At 37.9% G+C, this 20743-nt stretch overlaps 1 protein-coding gene across 11 annotated transcripts in view; it reads left to right on the top strand.

Moving 5' to 3' along the window:
- LOC105464931 (THADA armadillo repeat containing) overlaps positions 1-20743 on the top strand; it is a 356256-nt gene that overhangs the window by 60478 nt on the left and 275035 nt on the right. For all 11 annotated transcript variants that reach the window (XM_071076636.1, XM_071076633.1, XM_011713068.3 and 8 more), the window contains 2 exons: positions 1380-1489; positions 19432-19564. In XM_071076636.1, the coding sequence (XP_070932737.1) occupies positions 1380-1489; positions 19432-19564 (243 nt within the window). The remainder of the gene's footprint in view (positions 1-1379; positions 1490-19431; positions 19565-20743) is intronic.

The following is a 20743-nucleotide window of genomic DNA, read 5'->3' as shown; positions in this document are numbered from 1 at the left end:
TAGTAAGACCCTGTCTGTACAAAAAATGAAAAAATTAGGTAGGTGTGGTGACATAACACTTTAACAGTCCTAGCTGCTCGGGAGGCTGAGGTGGGAGGATCACTGTAACCTCAAACTCCTTGAGCCTAGGAGTGTGAGGTTACAGTGAGCTATGATTGCGCCACTGCACTCCAGCCTGGGTGATAAAGCAATACCAGACCCTGTCTCAAAAAAAATTAAAAGTTATATTTATTATTGGTCTAATCTTGTGTGGAGAAAGACATCATGTAGGAAAGCCACTGGGTGACATTCTGGCAAATTCCATGGTTCTGTCTTGAAGTGAAGCCTAGTAATTTTTCAGGAGGTCATTTACACCACATCTTGCATTGTCATTAACAATTTTATGTCTCTAAAAGGTAATATAGGTTATTTTTTAATGGGTATGGAGTTTCCATTTGGGGAGATGAAGAGTTCTGTAAATGCATGATGGTGATGGTCATACAAAAGTGTGAATGTACTTATGCCACTTAATTGTACACTTAAAAAAGGGTTACAATGATAATTATCATATATATTTTATCACAATATAAAAGAAAAAAATGTTTAAAAGAAGGAAAAGTAATTATTTCACCTAGACCTGTGTGTGTGAGTGTTGTCGTTTTGTGTGATTTTTTTTCTATTGGAGTTGAATGGTGTGAGCTATAACAAAACACACTGAGGTTTGTGAAGATGACATAGGAAGGCAGTTCTAGTGTAATAGTTAAAGATGGTCACCTCTGGAGCCAGACTGCCTGGCTTCATGTTCTGGTTCCACTGCTTTCTTGCTGTATGACGTTGGATAAGTTTCTTAGCCTTTCTGGGCCTCAGTTTTTCAGCTGTGAAGTAGAGATAATGATAGTACTTATTTCATGGAATTATTGTGAGAATTAGATGAGCTATTACTAAAAAAAAAAAAAATGCTTAAAGTGGCGGCCGGGAACAGTGGCTCACGCATGTGATCCCAGTACTTTGGGAGACTGAGGGGTGGATCACCTGAGGTCAGGAGTTAGAGACCAGCCTGGTCAACATGGTGAAACCCATCTCTACTAAAAATACAAAACGTAGCCGGACGTGGTGGCAGGTGCCTGTAATTCCAGCTACTTGGGAGGCTGAGACAGGAGAATTGCTTGAACCCAGGAGGTGGAGGTTGCAGTGAGCTGAGACTGCGCCACCGCACTCCAGCCTGTACAACAGAGCAAAAATCCATCTCGAAAAAAAAAAAATGCTTAAAACATTCTGTCACATGGTGAGTGCTAAATGAATGGACCCCTAGACCTGGGTTCTAGACAGTGTTACTGATACAAATACACTTGCGAATATAAACATAAATTGGACATTTGTTTTTGCTTTTTTTTTTAAAGGTAAAAGAAATAGGAGATTACTTTAAACAACACCTTTTGCAGTCCAGGCACAGAGGAGCATTTGAACTGGCTTATACTGGTTTTGTGAAACTAACTGAAGTACTAAACAGGTAAAACAAATATCCTTTTGTGTACGTTTTAAAAAGACTAAATATACAAAGCATGTGCTTGGAGTAGAATTTAGTTGTGTCTTTTGATGTCTAAAAGAATAAGACCTGGTTGACTACAAAACTCTTGGAAGAAATTGTTTTCTTAGGTTTCATTGTATGATTTACTGCAGATGATTGATTGAAATGTCCAAACTGAGTTATTATTCTCTCATTGAAAGGTGATTTGAAGCAAACTCAAAAGATTTTGCTAAAAATAGCTTTGAAATTACTGTTTTTTTTTTTTTTTTTTCTTTGAACGAAATAAATGTTTTGTCTGTTTGAAAATTACTTGGTGTTTGGAATAAAATAGACCTTGCAATTTTTGGGGTTTGTATTAGAGAAGCACTTAAAGATTTTGTTTTTTTTTTCTTCATAAATTTATCTTATAGAAAAGTTTAAAAGAACAGTAAGTAGACTGAAAAGTAGAAAAGATTTTTTTTCCTTTTACCTGGAAAGCTAATATTTAGATAGATTTCATATATTTAACCAAATGTATTTCTTGACATTATAGTTACAGATAATTTCATTCATTCATGTAATATATTTCCTCCAAAGAGCTTGTGAGGAAACCTTAAATTACTTAATGACTAAGTGTTCATGGCAAGTGTTCTCTAAATAAAAGGTAGTATTTTCCAGGAAAACATTTCCATTGCCTGGAAACTTTTTGAAATGAAGCAGAGTTCTGCCAGCCTTGTAGCCTCAGCAAACATTTTATTTTGGACTGTTAAGACATCTATTCCTTGAATATTTTTGAAACTTTTTTTTTCACATGCCTGGTAAAAACATTTATGAAACATTTTGGCAGTTATGAGCTGCACAGAATGTCTTTAAATGATACTTTTTAAAAAGTCCCTGACATTAAACTGCTGATCTTGAAAATATTTTATCTTTTCAACTTTTTGTTTCCAGTGTAGACATGACTTATGAACATTTTTTTTTTCCCCTCAAAACACACTCCACTCCCATCAAATCAGTTAACAAGAATGTATGAATACCAGCAGTGTGCTTAGTACTGTGCTTGGTTTGGATGATATTATGGTTTTTTATAAGATGAAGTTCCTGTTATTAAAGAGCTTATGGTTTAGTTTGAGAAATAAGTAGAGATGAAATTCAAAATATTTAACAAAAGGTATGTTGTGAGCACTGACTGGTCAGAACCAACACTGGGTATATGCAGCACCCAGCATCTCTCTATGTATGGATGTGTATGGATTGAATACCAGCCTGGAAGTAAGACCAACACACTTGAAAAAGATAACACTGCGCAATTTTGGGTGAAATTTATAAATCATATTTATATATAAATCATATAGCAGAGAGAGAAAGCAATGGGGATAGGCTGGTAGGGCTTCATGGAGGAGGTGGAATTTGTGCTAATGCACAAGTTGAAAGAAGGAAACATTGTGAGTAAATGTTCAGAGCCTAGAATTGGCAAGGTGAATAAATAAGCCAACCTTCCTGTAGAGGTGGAGTTAGTAGGAAATAACCAGGCAAGTTGATAGATTGAGGCCAAATTATAGAGTGTCTTGGAAATAGATTTACTGTAGCAGGGATGGAGAGAAGCATCAAACATTTTTGCTCTGAAATAGATCATAGGAGGCATTATAGAATGGAGGAATAGCAGTAAATCTGTGACTCAGGCTCTTAATTCTGTATATATTCATTCCATTTACTGGCAGTGAGATTGTACAAAAATTAACTTTGATCTCTTCATCTTTAAGGAAAAGGGTATTTGCCCTATTGACAGATCTCTCTGGCTTTTGTTGTATGAATCAAATAAAATAGATATTTGTGAAGACCCATTTGCATTATAGAATTTCCTACAAATGTAAAACATGAGATTGATGTTGGTTGTGGGGTTGGCATGCAAAAGTAGTTTTCTGGTTGGAAATGTTAGGTTAGATAGATTGTAATGACAGATTATAGTAAGGAGAGCCTGGAATCAGTTATAACAAAGTAGATCTGAGGTGATGAGGGCTTCCTCTTGGGTGATGGCTCTGGGAGTAGAGACAAACGTGGGGTTTTAGTTAACTTTTGGCCACACATAGATAGTAACAACTCCTCACATGATGTATTGAGTGCTTAGAAGGAAAGCTGTGGACACATTTTATTACATTCATGATTTTGTATCTCAAGAATTTGGGCAGGGCTCAGCTGGGTGATTCTTCCTTAGGGTATTTACTGAGTTCAATTGGTGGCATTCAGCTGGCAGACAAACTGGTCACAAGGGACCTAAGACAGCTTCACTCACATTTATGGCACCTTGGTGGGACTAGCTAGAAGACTGGGCCTAATTGGGACTACATGTGGCCTCTCACCCCAGCATGGCAGTCTTGGGGTTGAAATTCTTATATGGCAGCATGCTTCCCCCAGAGAGAATATTCCAAGAGAACCAGCCAGAAACTGTATGATCTTTTCTGACCTAGCCTTGGAAGTCTCATTGCATTGCTTTAGTCACATTCCTTTGATTTTAAGTGCATCTTAGGGTCAGCCTGGATTCAATCCACCTTTTGACGGCAAAGTGGCAAGATGATGTTGTAGAAGTATATGTAGATAGGAGATGTTGTGGTAGCCATCTTTGAAAAATGCCATCTGCCACATGAACCAACTGAATGTGAGTAGTGGAGGTTACCAGGGAGTTCATGGTTCCTTCTGTGATTCTAAGTCTTGGTCACCAGACAAATGGGGTTGATGTTAACAAAACCAAGGAAGTTGAAAGAGGGAATGGTTTGATAAAGATGAGTAAGTTTTTTTGATTTTTTATGTGTTAAGTATGAGATAATGACGGCATACCCTGATGGAAATATTTAAGTCAGCTGTTAGAGATAGAGGATTAGTTTGGGTGATATAACAGAGATGTAGATTTGTGAGTTTTCTCCAAAAATATCATAGTAAGATTGCAGTTTTTGATGGAGAGCATGAAAGGAGAAAGAACAGAGGACTAAGGACAGAGGCTTTTGAATAACTGTGGTTGAATGGTACAGTTGAAGGCATTCCAAATAAATGGAGTGGGGAGACTAGGGAAGGCCCAATGCCTGGTATCTTAGCCACTCCTCATCTACTTTAAATATGTTCTCATGGCTGTTACTGTTGGCTTTTAGCCAACCTGTTAGGAGTTCTCAATTGTTGCTTTCAAACCAAGTAGTTCTTGATCCCTTGAGAGACATTTCAAGTCTGCTGAACAGAATGTTTTGCAGAGAACATCTTTACAGTGTGTGTGGCTTCCTTTTGTTTGGTTTTTATTTTTAAAAGAAAATGTTTCTTTTGGAGTCCTTTTGAAAGCGTTTTATAAGCTCTTAAGTTATGAAAAAGTTGTTTAGGTATACAACATTTTAAAAGTTTGCAAAGAGAAATCTGGGCATTCATGAAAATCCACAGAAATGGAGGCCAACTGCTGTCCACCTCTTCAGCTACAGCTGTGTTAAGGAAGGAAGCACTTAAAGAGATTAATGGATAAATAACTGAAGAGTTAAACATGACCCACATTGTTTGAATTGGTTTTTAATAGGATTATGCAAAATGTCTTCAAATGTAAACTGACTTCACTATTAAACAATCATCTAAGAATAAATAGGGATGGAGACATTGTTATTTTTTCTGGGAATATTTTGAAAGCAACACTTGTAACACACATAACACACCAATAGTGTGTTGAGTTAATTTTCTGTAATCTGATTTTCTCATGTAGTGCTTTCTATTTAGAAGTCAGTGAAATATTCCTATTGTCCTTGAAAAACGTAATTGCCTACCTGTGCGTAATTACTTGTCTAAGCATTTGATTGGAGTGCTTAAGTTTGTTAATGTCATAAAACTCTAAATTCAACTTTTTGATGACATTCATATTTGCTTGTTTACTTTCTATGATTTTATTATTTGAAATCGTTCTTCTGATGAAAATGAACAGACTTCTAGGATGTTAAGTTGGGAATCTAACTTTCCAACCATAAGATACAAACTTAACTGTAAGGGGACAGAATCATTGGTTATAATTCTGAATCTAGAAGGGAGATTTGTTAGTGCTTGGTGTTGTCTTACTCTTCAAATATTTGAATTGCTTTACTTGTTGAAATGTAGCTTAATCTTCAGATGTTTATTGCAGTAATTATAATCATTTTCGCATTATTGGCCTGAAAAAATTAAATTGTGACATTTAGCAGTTTTTGTCATAAAATACTAGTACTTATTCATGGACATCAACAATTCTGTGGACAGAAATCATTTAAATATGTATTTAAACTTTCATCAGTTAATTATAACTGCAATGATTCAAATTAAACAGAAAACTTTTAATGAGCAATTTAAATATAATAGTGAAAAAATAATTTCTTCTACCTTTCTGGAGAATGAAATACCAAGTCTCTAAAGAATATGCAGTTGAGAAAGAAATAAAAGCAAAATGTAATGTATAAGATTTTGGGGAAAAGTCATTCAACTTTGAATGAAAGAATATACAATCTTGTATAAACTATTTTTAATTTAATTTATTTATTTGAGACAGAGTCTCTCTGTTGCTGAGGCAGGAGTGCAGTGGCATGATCTTGGCTCATTGCAACTTCTGCCTCCTGGCACAAGTGATCTTTCTGTCTCAGCCTCCCAAGTAGCTAGGACTTACAGCTGCCTGCCACCACACCCGGCTAATTTTTGATTTTTTGTAGAGACGGGGTTTCGCCATGTTGCTCAGGCTGGTCTCAAACTCCTGGGCTCAAGCAGTATCCCCATCTCAGCCTCCCAAAGTGCTGGGATTACAGCCATGAGCCACCGCGCCCAGCCTAAACTTTTATTTACATTTCATTTGGCAAATGTGTCTAAATAAGACACTTATTTCTCACTGAGTGTCCTATTAATTTTATTTGAAATATGAATACTTAAATAAAGAATAAGAGATGAGCCACCCTGGGGAGCCATATTCTTTATATAGAGAAAAATCCTTTTAATTTCCCATTTCTATTGTGGATTAAAAGACTCTGGAGAAAACTCGAATGTCTTGATGTATAAATTCTAAGTCTTTGTTAGTGACTCCTGCATTTTTATTTTCAGTTTTAAGCCTACTATAATAGTTGAGTCAGATATTACTGTTTTTTCCTCAATATTTGAACACTCATTTAAAAAGTTTTCATAATAATACTTGTCATTTAGATACAATAGCAGAGGGACCTTGTTCTCAGTGAGTAACTTCTATGCCAGCTTTTTAAGTAAAGTTTTAGAATTTTTTTTAATATTAATTTTTTCTCTTAGATCTTAGGGAATGATTATATTAAATCATTGAGAGAACCAACTATCTGGTACATCTTCCAACCACTTCTTTTAATCCACTGTATCTTGCCCTTCTCCCCATGGCCCTCTGATTGGTAATTCAATTTAGATTTGGTCATTGTATTATTGCCTGTGCCTGCAGCTAAGTCTTCAAAATAGCCCCCTAATGTTTTAGCCTGCAGTAAGCCTCAATAATGGATGATAGTGGTGAGGGAGGTTAAGATGGCTTCTCTTGATATGTAGCTTTCTAACAGGATTTCATTTGGGCAAATCATTTTTCAGGCTTAAAGTTTCCTGGTGCTTCAGGGTTATGTTCCCTTTTTAAAACGTACATGCACACAACCTTCCTGCACACGTACGTTAGTATTTAGTTTCATTGAAATAATAAACATGAACCTTGAAATAATGAATATAATACTTGACCAAAGATTGGAGTGGGGGAATTTAGCTTATGAAATTATTAGAGATTGGGAAAATTTCTAAGTTAGAAAAAAAAATCTTACTGAAAGAGTTTGAGGAAATGAAGGTGACATTTCTCAGTTAGCAATAGTAATATAAGTTAAAAATAGCTCCTTGCTAGTACATGTAGTTGGATGGATGAAGCCATTGAAAAGCCACTTTATAGTCAGGGAATCGGATTTATTGGTACAAAATCATTGTCTAATGACCAATTAGTTGGGTATACAGCATATGTAATTTGATTTTAGTCTGCGGGTTTTATTCTTATCTTAGAATACTTATCCAGTGGGAGTGAGGTAGCTCTGTGGATAGAAGTTGGAGTAATCTGTTTATGGAACAATAATTTGCTTCAGTTATCTACTCAAGATAATACAAAGGCCTGAATACCAGCTATAGCCTGGCCTGTTCATTTCTGTTACTTTTAGCAGGGGCTTAGGCCATAGCAGTTAGCATAGGAAAACAACAACAACAAACCCCCTACCTTTTTTTTTTGCAAATGGAGTCTAGCTCTGTCTCCCAGGCTGGAGTGCAGTGGTGCAATCTCGGCTCACTGCATCCTCTGTCTCCTGGGTTCAAGTGAATCTCCCACCTTAGCCTCCTGAGTAGCTAGGATTACAAGAGTGCACCAATATGCGCAGCTAATTTTTTTGTGTTTTGTAGAGACTGAGTTTCACCATGTTGGCCGGGTGGGTCTTGAACTCCTGACCTCAGGTGATCCACCGGCCTTGGCCTCCCAAAGTGCTGGGATTACAGGAGTGAGCCACCACGCCTGGCCCTCCCTACCTCTTTTTTGTGCATCTGCCTGCCTGCCTTCCTGCCTGCCTTCTTGCCTGCCTTCTTGCCTGCCTACCTGCCTGCCCTCCTGCCCTCTTTCCTTCCCTCTTTCCTTCCTTCTCCCCTCCCAGCTCCCCTGCCATCCCCTCCCCTCCCTTTCCTTCCTTCCTTCCTCCCTCCCTCCCTCCCTCCTTTGCTTTCCTTTTTCTTCCCTCCCTCCCTCCCTCTTTAAGAATTTCTACTCTTCATACAGTGCCGCTTTCTAGTTTCTGATTGGGAAAGTCAGGATTTCAGATATAAAAGACCGAGAGAAGCTGGATACATTTTTAGTAAGCTTCCTTGAGAACTGGTAAACCATTTGTTGTTGTTGTTGCTGATATATGCATGTATATGTGTGTATAAATATTTGAGATAGGGTCTTGCCTTGCTCTTTTGCCCAGGCTGGAGCACAGTGGTGTGATATTGGCTCATTGCAGCCTCAACCTCCTGGGCTCAAGCAGTCCTCTCACCTCAGCTTCCTGAGTAGCTGGGACTACAGGTGTGCACCACCACACCTGGCTAATTGTTTTGTATTTTTTATAGAGATGGGCTTGTGCCGTGTTGCCCAGGCTGGTCTCCAACTCCTGAGATCAAGAGATCCTCCTGCCTTGGCTTCCCAAAGTGTTGGGATTACAAGCATGAGCCACTGCGCCTGGCCATATTTTGTAGATTAATAACATTTTGTGTTACTGAGTTGTTTATGATGAACCTTGAACCCCTTTTAAGAAGGTTGCAATTTTACAATGTACTCAGAGGCTAAAGACACTGATTATTTTGTATTAGTTTGACAAGATAACCAAATAAAAACAAAATGCCTTCAGACAAGAGGCTGTCTGCTTATTTAGTGGAAAGGCATTCACTAACAAAAGCAGGATTTTGGAATTCCCCATGGCTGTGGTTCGTGCCTACGCAGAGTTGGCTCAAAGAACCAAAGACTGTTTCACTCAAGAACCTTTCTTTTTATATCCTTGCTAGGCCCTGGATTGTGTGATGAAGAACCAAAACAAACAACTAGGGTTTGCTGTATTGTTCTTGGGAACCTTGCATGGTTTCATTTTTACCTCTCAATTCCTTCATTATCATAAACACCAGCAACACTGAAGTTTTGAGATCACTTCCTTATAAAGAAATCTTTCCTTGCTAGGGAGCAGACAGAAGGTTCATTGAATAGTCAGAACTCTATTCTGCTTTTTATAGGCACAGTGACCTCACCATTGAGAAGACTTAGAGTTCCAGCTCCCTGCTTTTTATACCTGGTTTGTCAATTTTATGCCTACCTGCAGGCACAGCTAATGTGCGCCAGCTGGCACCAGCACTAGTTGCTCCTTATTTAATTATTCAAGAAAAGATTTCTTAAACATCTACTGTGTGCCAGATGCTGTGTTTGATTGAGCTCTTTTTGACCATTGAGAATATGATATGGTAGGCCATAGTTACTGTGAACCTAGACATAATTACCAGAGTCTAAATAGGAAACATACAACTCTGTGGAACTAAGAGGGGGGTGTGAGGACTTGAACAAGGGACTAAGGATTGTATGGGACCATGATAAGGAGTTTTGGGGACATTCTCATCAGGAACTTTGGTGCTTATGTATTTTAGAGTCATTGTCTTCTCTATATAGCCCAGAGAATGTTCATTGAATTTTCAAAGCATTTTTATTTTATTTGCATTCGAAAGCACTGATAAATCAAGTGATTTATCTATAACTACACATGTAGTTGGTGATTGAGCCAGCACTAGAATGTAAATGTTTTTCTGGAATTTCATAGTGTTTCAGAGGTTAGCAGTTTAACAAGTTTATTGATATTGCTTTCTATAAGGAATTGTGATAGGTAGGATAAAAATATTGGTAAAACATGGGCCTTGTTCTTAGAGGAACTTTCAACCTAGCATTTTAATCTTTGGGATTAGATAAGTAAGTCACATAATTTACAAGACAGACATTAAAGACCAAGACAAAGATCCACTCCCTGAACTGTCTATCCTAGGTGATGGGAATAATACTTAATGCCAATAATGGAAAAAAAAGCAAGGCAAGAAGAAGGGCACGATGGGAGGGAGAACAATGCTTTAAACATGCTGAGTTAAAGGTGGTGTTGGGAGGCTGCCTAGTGGGATAGCAGACAGTTGGAAATACAGGTCAGGAGATTGACACAGGGGTTCATGTTGGAGATAGCGTGACCTGGGACTCCCCCAGTATTTTAGCAGTGAATGTCCAGCATTCTGGGAAATCCCTTAGTCCCAGGCAAATAGGGACAGTTGTTCACTCCAGCTGAAGGTATATATTTGAAAGTCAGCCAAACAGAGGAAATAGATGAAGCTATGGGCCTAGAGGAGATCTCCTAAAGAGCCTAAGAAAGAAAGGAAAAAGTTATCATCTTGAATTAAATTTTATAACTATTGTTAAAACTCAGAGACATTGCTCATATGAAATATAGTTTCTACTCTGTGTTCACAAGTGTACAAACCTCGGTTAAATAACACTCTTACGTGAACCTGAACTATACTTGCTTTTGAACCCGATACTTGGTTTTGTTCTTGGGTCTTGGAGAAAAAATGATCTCCTGGGGTAGCAGTTAGATTAATAGAGTTGATTTTGGTAGGCTGTTTGGGGATTTCAGTAGGAAACATTCCTGTATGAATACTATAACCCTGATATATGGAGATTTGCTGAATGTGTTTGTACCTGTTACAGGAAGCTAAGCAGCCGCATCAATTGCTGGCTCTAACAGTGGCACTTCTCATTGGAAAACATTTTTGTTTATACTTTCTTTTCCAGTTTTTGTACCCTCTTTCTTTGTCGGCCTGATTTGTTAGACTACCATACTCAATGGAGTTAGCAAATTATATGTCATTCATTTATTCCACAAATATTTATTGAGCTCCCTATAGGGTGCCAGGCCCTGCTATAGGTGCTGGGAATAGAGAAATAACAGGAAGGAATGTGTCCTTGATACATGGAGATGTAGAAAATAATAAACTATCTGCCAGCAGTGTGTATTTTGATGTGATAAAGTTTGGTGGTAAGGAAGGCTCTTTCCGACTAAAGTAATATTTCAGCCAAGGCCTGAATGGCAAGAAGCAGCACCTTTTCTGGAGAAGAGCTTTCCAAGCAATGAGATCCACTAGTGCCAGAGTCCATGGTGTATTAAAGAACAGAATGGTATAAGATGAAGTTTAATGAGATTGTCCAGATACGTAGGGCTTTGTGAGCCAGGATGAGTAGTTTGGATTTTGTGCTCCCTGGGAAATCTTTGTGTTTTCTGAGAGTCTCCAACCACATGGATATAAAAATAGAAGGTATCTTGGAAATTGTACATACATTAATATTTATGGACCCTAGTAGGTAACTTTAAGATGATGAATAAATGAAGTACATGTGTGTGATAGAGTTGCATGGAACTGGGGAGGGGACTGGATGAAAAAAAGAGGAACTTCATGGATGTGTAAAATAAATGGACATAAAGTTTCTGTTCCCAGAAAGTGTATGATTCCTTTCTAAGCTGCCACTTGTTCTTAAACCTAACAAAGTGGAAGCCTGTGTTTATGGGAAAGGGAAAGGCTTTTCTTCCTTCTTATGCTTGGTAGGTAAAGTATTGTTTGGTAAATAAAGATATTGGCAGAGGCTTACCTTACTCAGTGGAGATTATACATAACTACCTTCCTGGCAGTTTGAGTCTTTTCTGGGAATTTTGCTTCAATATGTTGGCTTTAAATGTACTTCATATTTGAATGTGAAATGAATTGCTTTGTGTTTGCAGGTGAAGTCATTTCTTTAGGTTACCATGAATCATTCAGTTAATATAAGAAAACAGTTTATTAATAGTAATAAACTTCCTCAGTTCCCTAAGGGAGTGGGGGTTCCTCGAAAACAAGTGAGACACAATTCAATTCAAGTCAGTCCCAAAGAGGTTATCCACTGAGTGACTTTTCTGTAGAGTATTTTAATTTTCTAGCTAGCTCTCCATTCATGTCACCCAGTTCATTTAGAACTATTAATACTTTAACCCCCACCACAATGGTAGATGTTCAGGGAATGAAATAAAAGTAACCTGAATAAAACATGATCAGGAAGATAATATCTTAAAAATAGTATTCTCTGGTAATACATTCCAAAGCCACATGAAAACATTTTGTCAATTATGTGCCCTTTGGAATTTCTATTCTACGGTTCTGTTTTTAGGACATAGCAGAGTGCAAAGTAACCACTAGGTACCTGATAGATCTCTTTAAAATATAAAATAGTGAAATTTACTAAAACAAATAATAGAGAGTTGATAGCATCTTCATCGTGAGCCAGATCTGAGCATTTAGGGCAGGCACATTGAAATAATGCCTTTTTATTAGGCAAGGGCTTTGGTGTCAATATACATTTTAATTCTCTCTTTGCCACGTAAATGCTATGTAACCTTGAGCAAATTATTTAGCTTCCCTCTCATCTACCCCTTATTTTACCCAATTTTTAAGCATTAGTGTGAGATATTTGCATGTACTGGAAGGTATAGTGAATACGAAAATTAGCAGTTGTACAACCAGAATGTAAATACCTGGAGGAAGAGCATTCACGGCAGAGAGAATGTCAGGTGAAAAAGTCCTGAGAGGCTTGGGCTTGGGGTAGGTATTTAAAGAACATCAGGTAAACCATTTATGACTGGAGTAGTGTAAGCATGGGAAAGAGTTGTAGATGAGATCAGAGAAGTTACAAGGACTAGACAGCCTAAGACACTTTTGGCTTTTACTCTGAGTAAAAGGGGGAGCCATTGGCGTGTTTGTGAACAGAGGAGTGACATGATCTGGTCTTTTAAAAGGATTACACTTACTGCTGTGTTGATAATAGACTATAATAGTGAAAACAGAAAGACCGATTAGTTACAATATTGCTATACTACAGAAAAGAGATAGTGATGACTTGGAAAGTGGTGGAGGAAGTAAAATGTGATCTGAATCTGTATATAACGTGAAGATAAAGCAGGCAAGGTCTGTTGACAGATTAGATTTGCTATTTGAGAGAGAGAGCATAACTACAAAGTTTTTGGCTTGAGCCCCTGAAGAGGTCGATTTGTTATTAGGTTGGGCAAGACTATGGGTAGAGTAGGTTTTTGGAGGAAGATCAGGAGTTTAGTTTGGGGCAAGTTTGGCAAATCTAGTAGACACCCCATTGAAACTACTGTGGGTGTACTTTGTTGAAGTACATCCTTTAGAATTTCTTTTAGTGAGAGTCTCCGGAAGGCAGACTTACTCTTTGTGTATTTCAGACTGTCTTTTTCTTACCTATGCTTTTGAATATACTTTAATGGGGTGTACAATTCTGGTGGACAGTTATTTTCCTTCAGTGCTTTTGTTATTGCCAGTGAGAAATTTGTGTTTGGTATAATTGATGTTCCTTTGTAGATCTCCAATTTTTTTTTTCTTTAAATCTCCTGTGGCTTTTACATTTTTTTATTAATCACGATTTTGCTATGCTGTGTCCAGGTGTGGAGCTATCATATGTATACACACACACATGCTTTGTGGTTTTTTCATTCTGTATACTGTTTTGGGTAAATTTCCCAGAAGACTGTCTTCTAAGTCACTAATTCTTTAGAATTCATCTCATCTGTTTTATATGTGTGTGTGTGTGTGTGTGTGTGTGTGTGTGTGTATATGTATATTAAAAAATAGATATATGTTTTTAAGACAGGGTCTCACTCTGTCACCTAGGCTGGAGTGCCTTGGCATGATCTCAGCTCACTGTAACCTCTGCCTCTTGGGCTCAAGCCATCCTCCCACCTCAGCCTCCCAAGTAGCTGGGACTACAAGCAAGTGCCACCATGCCCAGCTAATTTTTGTCTTTTTTTGTAGAGACAGGGTTTCACCATGTTTCCCAGGCTGGTCTCAAACTCCTGAGCTCAAGTGATCTGCCTGCCTCATCCTTCCAAAGTGCTGGGATTACAGGTGTGAGCCACCATGCTTGGCTGAAAGTATACTTTTATTTCTGATATTTCTAATCTTTTTTATTTTTATACATGCCTGTTCTTATTTCAGTTCGGCTTGTTTTTCATGATTTCATGCTCTTTTTTTTTTTTTAAGGAACAGAGTCTCACTGTGTCATCCACACTGGAGTCTAGTGGTGCCATCATAACTCACTGTAGCCTTGAATTCCTGGGCTCAAGTGATCTTCCCGCCTCAGCCTCCTGAGTTGCTGAGACTACAGATGTGAGCCACCATGCCCAGTTCACTCTTCTTAAATAGAAATTATTCTCTTATTTATCACTTCAGTATCCTAAATATAGTTATTTTAAGGTCTTTGTCAGACTGCTCCATAAAATTAGTTTCATATGGAGTGAAACTGTGTTCTTATTACTGATTTTTTTTTTAGATTGTCTTTCTTAATATAAAATTTATTTCCATATTTTGAATTTTGGCTTGCTGGCTATGATGGGAGCCTTTTGTATTCTTTACTGATCTCTTTCTAGGCTCTTTCCTCTCTTATCAGAGGAACTAGATTAGGTAGTGGCATTTTGGGTCTCCCACCTCACAGTGAAATTGGGGATATTGTAGATCTAGTCACTGAGTTAGTAGTCAGCCTGATTCAGAGGCTCCCTGTGCCCATGGCTTTTCCTACTGCTACAGCCTCAGGCAGCTCCGGCAGTCGCTAGCTCTTTTTCAGATTCTTTTCAAAAGAGATGAGGCTGCTGAAATTCTTTGGCTGCCACTACTGCTTCTAAATCTGTAACCCTGTGGGTCTCTGGTATTGGCACACTCACTGCTTTGCATTTCTCTTCATTTTTTACCCAGGATGATTATCTTGTTTTTGGACTCAGCTTGTTTTGGGGTTTCTATTTGTATATTTTGCATATTGTTAATATTAACTTGCATTGTAGGGGGATGTCCTGTCAAAATGGAAACTCAGCTATTTCATCTCTATTATTTCAATTGAAACTCTTTTAATGCTTGCTTTTCTCATAATAACAGATGATTTTAGAAAATGGCCATTAATAACTTATTAGACATAAGAACAAACTCAATCCTCCCCCAAAAACCTTCATTTTATAAAACAGCAAAGTGAGAAAATAGAGAAATTTAGTAAATTGCCTTGGATTGTACAGTTACTAGGTAGCAGAGAAAGGATTCTAAACCAGATAACATGGATCCATAATCTGTGTTCCTAACCACTGTGATATATTCCCTCTCATCTATTAGTTGGGAAAAATAACTTTCTTATAGTTTGTTCTAAGAACGAAGTAAGAGCAGCTGCGAAAAGCCTGATGCTGTGCCAGACATGTAATAGACACTCAACAGATATTTGTTTTTCTTTCCTTTGTGGCAGGCAAATATATTTCCAATATGATAGTTTAAATAAAACTTGTGGCCGGGTGTGGTGGCTCACACCTGTAATCCCAGCACTTCGGGAGGCCAAGGTGGGCGGATCACCTGAGGTCGGGAGTTCGAGATCAGCCTGACCAACATGGAGAAACCCCATCTCTACTAAAAATACAAAATTAGCTGGGCGTGGTGGCGCATGCCTGTAACTCCTGCTACCCGGGAGGCTGAGGCAAGAGAATCACTTGAACTCAGGAGGTGGAGGTTGCGGTGAGGCAAGATCGCACCATTGCACTCCAGCCTGGGCAAGAAGAGTGAAACTTTGTCTCAAAAACAAAACAAAACAAAAACAAACAAAAAACTTGTAAGTAGATTTTGTCTAAAATGTAGTATGTTTCATTTTAGTAAAAAGGGAGGGTGGGAGTTCCATTATTGGACCAAATTCCCTTGTATGGCTTTGAAGGCAGTACTTGCCTGGGAGAGGTGCAGAGCTAAGAAGCAAGGGAATCAGAGGAATAGGATCCAGTGGCAGAGTTCACATTGGAAACCAGACAAGTAAAGAATTCTGCAGAAAAGCTGGTTTGATGCTGGGGAATTCCAGAGCAGAATAAGAAGGTTCGGACTAGATGGTAGGAGCTGGTGCCTTGAGCGTTTCCCAGAGCTCCTGAGGTTCCTGGGTTCATGGTGCAATGGGCAGAGAGGGCTCTATCGATGGCAGTCTGCCAGCCTTGACCTTGTAGAGCATTTTTCTGGCCTCTGTTTTCAAATTCCGCAAATTAACAAGGAGCATTTGGTTCTTAGTATGTAATACTCAAGGGAATAAATAGGCTCAGTTAACTGTTTACAGTTATACTAGCCAAGTATCTAAATTAGGGAATTGCCTCTGGGGCCTTGACCTAGCTCTTTCCCCAGTCATCTCATCTTTTACTTCCTCAGCTCTCATATATGGGCCTTCCACCATTCGACCTACACGTCCTTCAAAGTCTAGTTCAGATTCCAGCCCTTCCATGACACTACTGATCCCATGTATGCCTATATACCTAGTAGTTGCTTCAAGTTAATTAAAAGTTTAGAGAAAGGAAAAGTCCTCGTGAGATGCAGTATTTGGAGGAAGTTTCATCATTTGGATGAATAGGGATATGTGTGGAGACCATAAACAAATGCTTAGTTGGGAGTATGAGGTGTGTGTGTTTGTGGTGTGTGTGTGTTGTATGTTAGTATGAGAACCAGCAAAAATAATCTTACTAGACCAGAGGAGTTTGTGTAGGAACTTGGAAAAGTTAGGTTAGATTTAAGTAGGGGGGTTGGGTCCAGGTCATAGGCAACCTTTCAAGCTGGGAGAGTTTGATCAAGTTAGAAGAGGAGTTAAATGATTTGGTTAATAGTCAAGAGCCATTGAAAGTTCATGCAAGGAAGGATGATGCATAGTGAGATGTTCCACTCTCATTCCAGACCTGCCTGCCTTCTTGGAGTGGTTGGTTTTGCCAGAGACTCTGTGGGCTCATGCAGGGAGGCCCAGGGGAGGCCCACTGACAGTTGAGGAGCATTATTGAACTAGTATTTAGTGTATTTATATTTCAACACACTTAGGAAATTAAGGAAATAGGAAAGTACCTCTCATGTCCTGCAGTTCCTTCTTCCCCTTAGTTTTTCCTAGGTATCGAATCCCCTACAGGAGACTTGACCTTAGGCTGTAGCATTATCTATAAGCTGGTTTTAACTTGCCCATGGTTCTAGGAAGAAAATACAAGTATAAATTAAACCCACAGATATTAGATCAAGTACTCTTTACCTTATTCACCTCTATAATTCCAGCTGCTTCTTGGGTAGCTAAATCACTACAAAAAAAGGTTTTTGCTTTAATTTTTTTTTTTTTTTTTTTTTTTTTGAGATGGAGTCTTGCTCTGTCACCCAGGCTAGAGTGCAGTGGCACCATCTTGGCTCCCTGCAGTCTCCGGCTTCTGAGTTCAAGTGATTCTCCTGCCTCAGCCTCCTGAGTAGCTGGGATTACAGGCGCCTGGCACCATGCGTGGCTAATTTTTGTATTTTTAGTAGATATGGAGTTTCATCATGTTGGCCAAGGTGGTCTTGAACTCCTGACCTCAGGTGATCCTCCTGCCTCAGCCTCCCAAAGTACTGGGATTACAGGTGTGAGCCACCATGCTCACCTGGCCCATTTTTTTCTTTTTTTTACAGTGAAGAAGGAACAAAAGCAGGCAGTAATCTATATCATTAGCACTTAAGTAATTATTCTTAGAAATTTGGATTTCAGTTTTTGATTGGGCAACTGTATGAGGATTATATCAAGCTGGCAATATTACTAATAAAGTAGGTAAATTATTTCACAAAACACAAGACATTTATCTTAATTTAAAAAGATATAAAATCCAGTGATTGGGAAGTAACCTCAATCCTTAAAAATACAAAAGTGTGGGGCAATTATTTTTATTATGAAAAATTCCAAATGTGTGTATTTGTGTGTATGTATATCACATATATTTAAAAGTAGAAAGAATAATAAACCACCTTTACCCATCATCCAGTTTCAATAGTGATCAAAGTTGAGTCACACCTGCTGCATCTATTCCTTTTTATTATTGTTTGCTGAAGTATTCTAACACATCCCCAATTTGTGATTTTTATTCCTATGTACTCAGTACGCATCTCTAAAAATATGAACCCTTTGTTCCACGTTCACAGTTCAATGGCACATTTTATAAAGAATTTCTTGGTGTTATCTAATATCTAGTATGTATATAAATTTCCTCTGTTACTTGACAGTGTCTGTTTTACATTTCATTTGCTCAAATCAGGATCTAAACAAGGTTCACACACTGCATTTTGTTGTTATGTCTCTGAATCTCTTTAATCTAGTGGTTGGGAGTTTTGATAGCTGGTTTTGGTGGCCAAGGGCAGGAGTGTTGTGAAGAAGCAAGGGTGAGGTGATGGATTTTAAGATATGCTAAAAGGAAATCTTTAGAATCACAGAGCCTGCTAGGAGTAGGGAGATGTAATTGTAACATTTATGGCTGAAATAATATTTTTTAGGTCCATGTCAAACTTTAAAAAATGCCTCCTTTAAAGTAGTAATATTTATATATTTTGTTCTATGTGAAACGTACAGCTGAATCTGAGTTGCTATTTAGAATGTTTAGTCACTAACTGAAATTATCTATTTTACGCCAAACTAGAATAAAGAAAAAAAAAAAATCCCAAATGTGTTCCTAAGAGATTCACTATCAATTAGAAATCAGTTATCTTTCTGCAACTTTTCTTTCTCAACTTAAAAATGTGTTTTTCCTTCGGACTTTATCTGCAAATTTTCATATATTAATTTCAGTTAAAACCAGGTACTGTCTTGCTAAGATAATTTTGTCTACCTACCACTGAGTATGGTTTTCCTGGGGCAGTGTTATACAGTCTAGTCTAGTAGGGCATACATTGAAAAATTTTATAAAAATTAAATGTTCTTGAGCACTCTAAGATAACGCTTAATGTGATAATGCAGAAGCTCACTGATGTAATGTTCAAATCGCCTCAAAATGTTTATGCCTCTTCCCAGATACATTGCTTTAATTCTCTAGAGGATCTGGTTAAAACTTTTATTTGTGGTAGGCCTCATTTTGAGAGCAATGAAAATGATTGCTAAATACAGTTTAAAATGTGTTTTCTTTGAATATGTATAATCCCTATAAACAGAACATAAATTATAGTAAACGATAAACTTATATTCTCTTTGTTGGAAATCTTGAGTTGTATAGTATGAAATATCTGTGAGACCATGATCAACCTTTTCCTGAATATTTTGAGTGTGGATGCAAGCCCACATATTACAATTTATTTTACGGACAAGACACATGCTTTAAACACTGCAGTTGTTAGAAATGAAATCTTTAGATCTTAAGACCCATAATGAAGAGGAAAGTAGGTGAAAAGTATGGGATATTTTTTGTTTCATCCCCTCTCAATATAAGGATGTTTATTATTTTCTTAACAGTGTAAATGTACATCAATAGTTTGTACTTTGAACTTTGATACCTAATTCTGAATGTCTGCTTATATATGCCTTTTAGGTGCCCAAATGTGAGTCTGCAAAAGCTGCCGGAGCAGTGGCTATGGAGTGTTTTAGAGGAAATTAAATGCAGTGATCCTTCATCTAAACTCTGTGCTACAAGGCGCAGTGCTGGAATTCCTTTCTACATACAGGTACTTGTCTGTAGGACCCTAGTTGTTTGTTTATATTTGTCTTTGATGATAGTGTATCCTAACCTGTTTGACATGTGAGTAAGCATATTACATAAAGAACATTTCTGTCTTTTCAGCACCATAGCATTTGTGGCTTTGTTTTAATGTGGGGATGGTGTGTTCCTGTGACAAGATCTGTTCTTGGAACAAACCCTCTAAAAGGTCAATCTTGTGGTATCAACAGAGGGTGGTATACATTTCTGTCTGTGTATTAAGCAGGCAGACATCACTGTGGCACAGTCATTGCTCACTTCCAGGAAGTGTACGTGTTGCCCCACCACCCCACTGTATTAAAAAAAAAAAAAAAAAAGTCTTCCCTTCATCTCAAGACCTTCAGTACTCTCTGTAGGCAACCAGTGTTAATATTTTCTTTTCAATTCTCCTATAAAACATCCATCCGTAAAATAATCATAATCATAATAGTAGCTGACATTTATCAGTGGTTATTTTGTATACATTACCTCATTAACTCCTTCCCTGTACCCTATTATCATCCATATATTCTAGATGAAGAAACTGGGATTTAGGTATGTTAAGTGACTTGCCAAAGGCCACAGAGACAGTAAGAACTGAGTTAAGACTTGAGCCCAGGCAGCCTGACTCCTGAACCTCTCTGCATATGAGAATATATGTGTGCGAGTCCGTTTTCCCTTTAAACACATACGAAAACGTATACACTGCTTCCTCTTTGATTTCACTAGTATTATACCTTAAAGATTGCTTCATATCAGCACATTTAGATATGGCTATTGATGGGAAAATATTTTATTTAGAAATTAAGACTGTTACCTTCATGAACCCAAAGAATAAAAACCAGTGTCTTCACAATACTAAATCAGACTCCATCCTGAAAGGCCTTTGTTTAATGCATAGTAAGATTAAATCCAGGAATGTGGTGGTATAATAAAAGCACTGAAAATAAATGGAATGAAGTCTGTCTTTTTTTTCGTGCCCCTACATTTTTTCCTTCTCTTTCTTACTCCTCCCTCAAATTCCTAAAATCCCTTTATGATTTTTTTGGTGACAGTGGGCATCAGTTGCAGAGGTTGTTGACAGAGATCATTGAAGTAGTTCTGTACGGATTTTGGTGACCTTCAGAAATCAACTTTTCTTTGATCTGACCCATTCTGGATCAGTGTG

Source organism: Macaca nemestrina, chromosome 13 (assembly GCF_043159975.1).
Source record: "Macaca nemestrina isolate mMacNem1 chromosome 13, mMacNem.hap1, whole genome shotgun sequence".
Lineage (NCBI taxonomy): Eukaryota > Metazoa > Chordata > Mammalia > Primates > Cercopithecidae > Macaca > Macaca nemestrina.
This window is presented reverse-complemented; position numbering and strand designations above follow the sequence as displayed.